This window comes from Calypte anna, chromosome 14 (genome assembly GCF_003957555.1).
Source record: "Calypte anna isolate BGI_N300 chromosome 14, bCalAnn1_v1.p, whole genome shotgun sequence".
Classification (NCBI taxonomy): domain Eukaryota; kingdom Metazoa; phylum Chordata; class Aves; order Apodiformes; family Trochilidae; genus Calypte; species Calypte anna.
This window is the reverse complement of record NC_044260.1, coordinates 5731800-5741509: the sequence shown is the minus strand read 5'-3', so window position 1 is coordinate 5741509 and position 9710 is coordinate 5731800. Positions and strand designations below refer to the sequence as shown.

The following is a 9710-nucleotide window of genomic DNA, read 5'->3' as shown; positions in this document are numbered from 1 at the left end:
TCTGAAGCTTTAAAAACAGTGTTTAACATGGTCACTAAGAAGACTGATGATGAGTCAGACTCAAAGCATACTACAGCCTCAAAGTCGTTTCTTTTAACACCTCATGGTCATTGCAGAGCATCTGGAAAAATAATTTATTGCATGTGTACAATACTGGGAGTGTTCCAAGAGCCAAGACCCATGGAAGAATATAAATACACCCTATTTTTAAGCAGGGATCTTAATATTTTTGACATGCACTACATTTGCGTCTAGTTTTTGTCTTGTTAAGCAAGGGGCCTTACTTGGTATTTATTCAACAGGCTTTTCCTTTTCTAGACCTCTAACACTTGAAACAGCACAGCAGAAAAAAATGTAATCACAAAGGCTGGCCAGTAAGGGTGGGATTACTTCATGAACAGGAAAAACAAAAATTCCACTGGATGGCCTCACATACTTAGAAATGGCTGGGACAAACACTGCTTTTCTGTTCTAAAATATCTCACTGCAGAGGATAATTTGAACTTTAAAGTCACATGATGAAACCATAGGTTTGCTAAACATGCAACGTGTATGGTTTGAATGACTTAAACCAAGTTCCTGTTTCCTTTAAAGAACTGTATGTTTTTGTAGCCAGAAAGCCTCTGGATTTTTCATCGCAATGCACGGCAGCTAAAGAAGTTATTTTAATTTATACACCCTGCTTTCTACATAAATAACAAGGGCTATATGCTCCAAACAATAATTACAGTTCATCTGACTGTTCACAGTGAAAGTCTCAGCCTGTTTTATCTGTGGAGCATTTTCTTGAAAAGGTAAGTGCTTTATATTATTTTGTGCAATGTTTTATTCATCACAAGAGGCTCAAATTGTAAAGCTAAGGATATAATTGAACCTTTTTCAGTTTTCCCTTCTTTAACAACATTTGGTCTACACAAAGTAGAAATGGAAAACATACTCAGAAAGCTGAAATTTATAAGAAAGCAAAGCATTAAATACAGTAAATGTGAAGAGTGTTTTCCGGTAAGTCCTTAACTCCCATTGAGCCGGCGGCAGCTCGCTGGTGAAATATTGTTCAGTGGTCTGGATAACACAGTCCAACCATTGCTTCAGAGAAGTCTTTTAAAAGATAGACATTGTTCCATAATCCTAACCACCCTGCAAGAATTGTATAGGACAGGAAACACGTCAGCAATGCTGCTTGGAGATTATTTTCGCTGATTCATTTACATTCTGGAAAAGTAAAATGTAAAGCTTTGGGTTTTTCAGAACTGGTAGTTTTCCAGAAATCAAGGCAAGGATCTCTTAAGTCTATACAACCTCAAATACTTGTATATTTGTGTAGGAAAAGTGTAGGAATTTTGAAATTACAAGAAAAATTTACATTTCAGACTTGCATATACTGAAACCTTTCCCCATCTTTTAACCTGGCAGACGCTGTAAGGACAGAAGGGACAAATTCATGTAGATATTATCCCTTGGCCCCCAAATTATGCACCGTGTTTTCACAGGTCAATGCCAGACATACCCACCAAGAGCCAAGTTTCAGAAGGAATATTAAGCATTTTGCTTTGTGACTGGATGAAAGAATATTTCCCTTCTATAGGCTGGTGATAGAGTGCAGAAAGACTGCCCTGCCAAGCCTTTTATAGAGAAAGAGTTCTGGCCGCCAGGCAGAAACTCCCCATTTTAGGAGCTCTTATTTCTAAACTTTAAATAAACAGAAGTTTCCTTGAAACCAGGCTCTCCATTTGCAAGAGTTAACCATCACAGTGGGGTTAGAGATTAGTACTCTGGGTACTGAAAGTAGTCTATTCACAACTTGCTATTTTTAAACTGCTTTCTGAACAGTGTGCTCATTTGCCCAGCTCCATCTGTTGGAAGTGAAGGATAACGTATTTGCTGTGCTTCAGAAAGGAAAAATCAAACATTTGCTTTAAGTGCTGACACCAAAGGCAGAGGGGATGATAGTGGGGAAACAGGGCCAGAAAGAAAAAAAAAAAAGGGGGGGGGAAGCTACCCCAGATAAACAGTGAATCTACATGAAGCTAAGGATTTACAGTATGAATGAGTGAATTGAAACAAAATGAGAAGGAGTAGAGATGAAATTCTGGTGTGACAATGCAAATGCTAGTAGAATATTGCAAATTTTCCTCATAAATTCTCCTTAGGAGAAACAAGAATAGATCCAGCTTCTGCCATAGCTTCAACATAGGTGAGCTCTGACATGGTATTACTCTCTGTTACCAGCAAGTAAACAGAAATAACAAAGTCAGTTTATGTAGTAGTATGCTTCAAGACAAAACTTCATGAAGGTCTTGAGATGTTTGCACTCTGTGCTGACAGATTGCACTAAAAGAGTAAAGGATTCAGGTCTCCCATAAAGCAGAACATGTTTTACTTTCATTTTGCAAGAAAATGGATGTCCCTGCAATAAATCCAAGAACCAGAAAAGAATTGAGGAAATACCAGATTTTCCTCAAAGCAGAGGAATATTATGTAATACAGCTTCCCCCCCCTTTTTTTTAATGATGGAAACTCGAAAGTTTTTTGGCTAAAAATGTAGTCAGCTGCATGGACATTCTTAAATAAAAGATGTGAGAAATAAACCACCCTCCAGTGCTCTGTTTCTCCCATGTAAGGTACCTTTTTACTTTAAATTAGTGTTACAAAAGTCTATAAAAATTTGCAAATAAGTTCATCTTAGTACAGCAAAAGTTGTGACCTCCCTCAACACCTTATTATTCTAGGCATGTGTTTACTTTAATGCAAGGAATCAACTTAATGCTTTAGGAAACTTTTAAAACTGCACAGGTTTACAGTTTGTAAGAGTTGCTTTGTATGACAGATGAGCACCTTACAGACTCTCTAAAGGTTTCCATTTGAGGTAAACAAATAGAGAGAGAGAGAGGTTATGCCATCTGTGCCTATATTTAATCAATCAGCTGCAGAGGAGTCAGACTTTTTTGATGGTGCCCAATTTATAATCTCAGCTAGAAAACCATAATGCAGCAACTTCATGAGGTGATGTGCAATGAAGTGCTATATATCCTCCAATTTCACTGAAATAGTTATGAAGAGACAAAAAACTGCAAGAAAATACATTTGTAGGATGTCTGAAATACATACCTAGGTGTGGCCATGTTAGAGGAGAACATACTTCATATGAGCTGATCTGTGTATTAGGTATATTTGCTTGCATCCACCTGCACACAACATTTCTTGACACAATCTGAACTCAAAACTACTATTTGCTCTCTTTCAAATACTTTGTGAGACAACAGGACCAAATAAGAAAACAATCTGACATTATCACTGATTTTTTTTAAAGCAGAATAAAAATGTCTTGGAGTAACTTAAAAGGGAAAAAATTAATGCCTACAATGTTAACTTTATTTGCCATACTAAAAAATATTTCAGAATAAGCTACAAACTGCTAGCAGGTGCTTTTTTCTTCTGTGCTGAACCCTTTATTGAATTCATGCAAGAATTATGCTCATCCCCACTAACCATAGCAAAGCTGCAAACTGCTTGTTTTGGAAAAATTTTGTTTACATAGGTAATCCTAAATTGATTTTCTGCTTCCCTTTAAAACAGCACACCTAGAAATTTTCCCCTAAGTCAGAATGTTAATTGTCACACTGATTATAGTTATACAGCTGCACTGTTATTTCCCCTCAAGTGAATATTTTAATTCTAGGTTGAGTAGATCATTTTTATTTAAATCCCTCCCCAGAGGAGGTAAGTAAAAAGACACATACTTAGGTTAGAATAACAATGTCTAGGTGGAGAATAAAAGTAATATTAACATCATTATTTTTTAACAATAATGCCAAATAATGGTCTGCGGTTGTAAGCAAGAGCTGCAACCCATCTGAACCTATTTCAGGCATTCATCTTGACACCTATGACAAATGAGGCTTAAACACATCAAAGGCTTCTCTGTGCACTGTGTTGGTCCATCATTCAGCAAATTCGCAGATGACACCAAGCTGGGAGGAAGTGTGGACCAACTCGAAGGCAGGAGGGCTCTGCAGAGGGACCTGGACAGACTAGAGAGCTGGGCCGATTCCAACGGGATGAGGTTCAACAAGGCCAAGTGCCGGGTCCTGCACTTTGGCCACAACAACCCCATGCAGCGCTACAGGCTGGGGACAGAGTGGCTGGAGAGCAGCCAGGCAGAAAGGGACCTGGGAGTCTGCATTGACAAGAAACTGAACATGAGCCAGCAGTGTGCCCAGGTAGCCAAGAAGGCCAATGGCATCCTGGCCTGTATCAGAAACAGCATCACCAGCAGGTCCAGGGAGGTGATTCTTCCCCTGTACTCAGCGCTGGTGAGGCCACACCTCGAGTACTGTGTCCAGTTCTGGGCCCCTCAGTTTAAGAAGGATGTAGAGGTCCTGGAACAGGTCCAAAGGAGGGCAACCAGGCTGGTGAAGGGACTCGAGCACAGGCCCTATGAGGAGAGGCTGAGAGAGCTGGGGCTGTTCAGCCTGAAGAAGAGGAGGCTCAGGGGAGACCTCATTGCTGTCTACAACTACCTGAAAGGAGGCTGTAGCGAGGTGGGAACTGGACTCTTTTCACAGACGACCTTCAACAAGACAAGAGGACACAGTCTTAAGTTGTGCCAGGGGAGGTTTAGGTTAGATATTAGAAAGAATTTCTTCACGGAGAGGGTGATCAGGCTATGGAATGGACTGCCCGGTGAGGTGGGAGATTCTCCGTCCCTGGAGACATTTAAAAAAAGACTGGATGTGGCACTCAGTGCCATGGTCTAGCAACTGCTGCGCTGGGTCAAGGGTTGGACTAGATGATCTCTGAGGTCCCTTCCAACCCGGCTAATTCTATGATTCTATGATTCTATGACTGGTGTGTACAGAAGGAGACACCCAGATGATGGACTTTCTTACACAATAAATTGCAACTACTGGAATAGGCTGAACTAAGCCTTATGTTCCTTACTTTGGCTTAAATGCCCCAAGAGTAGCTACATAAAATAAAAAATACCACACTATGGTCAAAGGTGAACCTTTTGTCAGTATCAAGGCCAGATCCTGAGCAAAATCATCCAAGTTTGGGCTTGTCCTGTAACTTTATGCAGGGCCATATGGTTGCCTGTGAAAGCCAAAACTATGTCCTCTGTTTCCTTTGCAATTATTCTACCATGAAAGTCAAATGGTGCTGAGTTATTCTGAGATTCTCTGCAAGGACAGTCAGCATGGTTATTTGGTCCATAGTGTAAAAGCTATTGGTAAGGTAATAAAAAATGACAGAAATTAATTTGAATGTTCAGTCCTGAAAAAACCCAATGGGACCGGGAGGTAACATGGGAGACTCTGAGAGAAGAACTCAAAATGTAAATATTACTTCACCTCCTGAAGCTACTGTGTGGAATGATACCAAGCAGCTTTCTGCAGATGCTCAAGTGGTTCCACCTTCTCTTTATACACCACAAAGTGCCCAACCTTCTCCAGATTAAGATTCAAATCTCTCTTCAAAGAGAAGGTTGAAATTTGACTTACACCATTGCCTTAATTCCTGAGATTTCTCCTGAGTATTTAAGAAGAGATGAATTGCAGAAGTTAGAATTTCATGCTCCTTAGATTTCCAGGAAATAATGAAGAGAAATGAAAGCAGCAGAAGGAAATCAGAAGCAGCTCCATGGCTACAGCTGACTGAATAGCATAGACTGAATAGATCACTTTCAGCCACAGAGCCAAAGGGAAGTAGAGAGCATTGCTGCTTCTTGATTAATGAGACCTTCCCTACATTTTTTTCCCTTCTCAATGCTTCAGTGTTAAGCAGGGAATATAATTTAGAAATCAGACTGATCAGCTATATTTCCAAAAATACTTTGGAATTAAAATCTAGAAATCACCAGCGTGAAGAAATTCAAAAGGTCAACATTGACTGCAGCTGGGATGTTTTATGTCTGTTGCTTGGGGGTTTTCTTTTTAATTATTCTCGTTCTTCATTTCAAGCACTTTAGACCCTTCTTAGTGTTCATATTAAAAATCAACTGAACAGAAACAAAAGCTCTACTTCAACCATTTAAGATGCATTCCCTCAGTTAAAAAGGCAACAATATTTCCTCCCAATATCCATCTCCTTTGGAAAAATTTCCATTCCAGTTTCTAAAAGATTGTTCACGTTTAACAGTTTTTCATCTTCAAAATTATTTTGGTTCTTAACTTGTCCCAGAGACTTCCACCAGTTTTGTCCTTCAGTGCTCTCCTACCTGGTGTACTCCAGCTCAGAGCTTAGAACACAACCAGAGCCTGACCAGCCCCCTTTTCCCCTCCTGTCAGTGTACCTGTCACACAAAAACTTTCCTGGGTGTGTCACTCCTTTCCATAGTGGAACCTTCCTAAAAATAACCTTTTCTGTCAAGGAAGAAATTCAGTCTTTAAAAGGCGACAAAGAACACTGCTGAATCAAAACATTACTACACGGTTTTATATAAATGAAATTATAATTGTGTAAGATTATACACACACTTAATCAAAGCCACTTTGATAAGTCAACTTTTCTAATTAAAACCAGTATTAGAATTCCAATTTTGAGGAGAGATTAGAAATATCAGAAATATGAAGTAGTGTCAGAGGTAACAACCGTAAATGAACTGTCAAACAGTATTAAGACACTGACTTATCTATAATGAACACTGCTTAAAAACATTAATGTATCTTTATGAACTTTACCAATTTAAATTTACTTTCACTTTAAGAGTTAACATCCCTAGAATCCCTTTATGGAAAATGCATTATGTACAACTCTGTATCACTTCTGTTTCTGCTCTGGCTGTACAGAAACTTCTGCAATTCCACTGCCCTCTCTCTGCCTCATGTACTGCCTGTACACATTGCTGCTATGTATTGCAGCTTTGCATCAAATGGAATAAAGTAGAAAGACTAAATGGTATTCTAACACATAATTTAAATCCTTGTGAATACAGGAAGGATTATTTTTTTCTTCAGAAAACAACATTCTGCACTGTAAAATGCCTGTATGTGTAATGAGGTTTTTTTTGCAGTTGTAAGGACCATGCTTAATCAGGCATTCAAAACTCATTAGGAATAGGGAGTTCATTATCTTACATTTAAAAATATATATCATATGTAACTAAAAAGAAATGTTATTTTCTGAATCAACCAGTAAAAGGTACACTGAAATTTTCTTTGAGAAAGGGAATTAATTATGCTTTTAGGCAGTCTATAAAATGTATGTATCTATATTCTATTACACTCAGTTTTTACTGAGTACATATTATGTTCTCCCACAGTGTTTTCTGGCTTAAAAGAAAAAGGATCCTCCAAATGTTTAGATGGTAGTAGAAAAATAACATCATTGTATTAGTCATGTCAGCCTTATCCACATTATTCTAATGCAGCTCTACAAAATATTCCTTGCAGAAACTTCATCAGTAGCCTTACAATGCACCAGGAATCATTCTCATATCCAAGCACGATGAAAAAGCAGCATTTTTTGCACTATTATGCAACAGCAACATCTAAATATGACAGCATTATTAATGTATAAAGATGTTGTAGCATGAAAGCAGTTTGTTCATAACAGTTCTTAAACATCCACATTAACTTTATATGGGCTTGTCAGTACAGACTGCAGTTCTAAAAGGCTTTTCTTCAGAACAGAAAAGAAGAAAAAACTAAAAGGAAGGAATGTGCCTCTTGCCTCATATTATGATTATCTTTGCATTTTCCTCAGTATGCAATGTGAGCTCTGAGACTGTCAGCTGGGTTGAAATTAACATAAGAATGTAATATTACCACATTTATTCTGAACAAATGGTTTCCACTCCTGACCACACATAGTAGTTAACACAAAACTCAGAGACATTACAAACTGTACTTGAAAATCTGTTTCACCTTGCTTTTCCATTTCAGTTTGAGAGATGACTTCTCACAACATGACGTGGATCAGTTACCCAAGCAAGAACTTGGATTTCAACTCCCCAGAAGAAATTGAAGCCTTCATAGCTTCTCAAAACATCATATCAAGACTTATGCACTTTTACATTGCCTTTTTTGTACCAACAGGATTAATAGCTGGCATATGTATTTTGGTCATTTTCATAAAGAGTTATTTGCAGTACAAAGTCATAGAAAACTTAGACCTACATCTTTTACACTTCACCATCAGCAATATTATAATAATCCTTTTATCATTTACTGTCATTCCAAGACCTGACTATTTAAAAGCAACCCACCTTGCATGTAATGTACTGTCATTTTTTTTCAACTTCAGCTATTTCAATTCTCAGTACGTTTTGGTTTTGATGCTTCTCATACTGTTACTCAAGAGATTTCCACCAAGAACTGCTCTCAGCAAAGCAACCCAAAGACCCATTTTGTGTGTTGGATTGGTCCTTCTCTATTCCTTCTGTTTGTCACTGGCTGAAGCAGTACTGGTTGGCACAGATAACTACAGCTTGGAAACAGACTGCCAGTTAGATCCATTGTTTGCGTGGCCTGAATACGAGATCATTAAGTTCACCTTTGGATTTGGAATCTCATCCTTTCTTCAGATCCTCTGTTTCACTGTGCTCTTTGCTAAAGAAGCACCTGAAGCTCCAGCCTTACCCCAGCACATCCGTGCTTACCCTGCTGCCTACCTTATAAACATAACAATATTTATCTGCCGCCTCTTTTACAACGTGATGATTCTCTTCAGGACAACCTTCAAACTGCAGAAGAGCAGTGGAACTCCGAAGAATGAACTCGTGATGAATATTGCAGAAATAGTGTTGTTCTGTGAGAGCTGTGCTAGCTTGGTATTTATACTTTGCTTTCACAAACCATGCAGAGATGAAATCCTTAAAGTCCTCCACAAGTGCCGAAGGGAAGACACTGCCAGCAATCACCTTGAAATACCAGTAACAACTCTGACCCACGAAACTGGGTCTCAGTAACACTTGCTGTTCTGAAGATCTATTCATCCACTTCAATTTTTAGTTTCTTTGTGGGTTTGGATTTTACTTCTTCAAGAAAGGATAAATATTCCTTCTTTACAACCCAAACTTGGACTATCATACAGCTAAGCAGTATTGGAAGAAAAAAAATATTTAGTTCTAGTATTTGCAGTGATCTATGAGAAACCATGCGGGGTTTGTTTGGAGTTTATTTCATTCATATATATATTTAAATTGCCTGTTTTCTACCAGTGTTTCTTCAAAGCCAAGAAGACAGGTGCTGCTGCCATAGAAGTGCTGCTTTTGTAATAATATCACTGCCCTAGCAAAGATTCATAGATACAGCAAAAAGCAGCTTGGAACAAAGGTAAAAATCTGCAGCCAAAGCATTTTCTCAGGCGTGCTTCCTTTTTTTACTTCTTACCCTACAAACTACTTATTTTTATAACATTTGTAAATTCCAGTAGCAGCAGCACTGAAGTATGGCTTAAGAATTCATTATAATCCTGAAAATAGTGATATTATTAGTCTACTGTAACACTTGTAACAAACCAACTGCGTTTCTTCCCTTTCTTCATTTTCTTCTTATACCTTTGTTGGAATCCTTAAAGTTTTTGTCAGAATTCTGGTGCCCCAAAAAGTAATATTCAAATTAATGGAAACGCTGGTCCATAAAGGGAAAGCTTCTGGTCCTTTGTGAGGCACTGAACTGAAACGATCAACAGGATGGCTAATTAAAACTTTGTGCAAGAATGAAGGCTTTTTGTTAATGTATTCTCAGCTTCAACTTTGCTTGAAGACT

General features: G+C 38.3%; 1 protein-coding gene across 1 annotated transcript; it reads left to right on the top strand.

Moving 5' to 3' along the window:
• Positions 1-680: 680 nt before the first annotated feature.
• On the top strand, positions 681-9080 carry LOC115599166. The gene is made up of 2 exons (XM_030459927.1): positions 681-794; positions 7884-9080. The coding sequence occupies exon 2, from the start codon at positions 7892-7894 to the stop codon at positions 8906-8908; it is 1017 nt and encodes a 338-aa protein (XP_030315787.1). The 5' UTR covers positions 681-794; positions 7884-7891; the 3' UTR covers positions 8909-9080.
• Positions 9081-9710: the final 630 nt, after the last annotated feature.

What these genes read in the sequence shown, in the direction of transcription:
- LOC115599166 (XM_030459927.1), top strand. Translation starts at nt 7,892, where the DNA reads ATGACTTCTCACAACATGACGTGGATCAGTTACCCAAGCAAGAACTTG.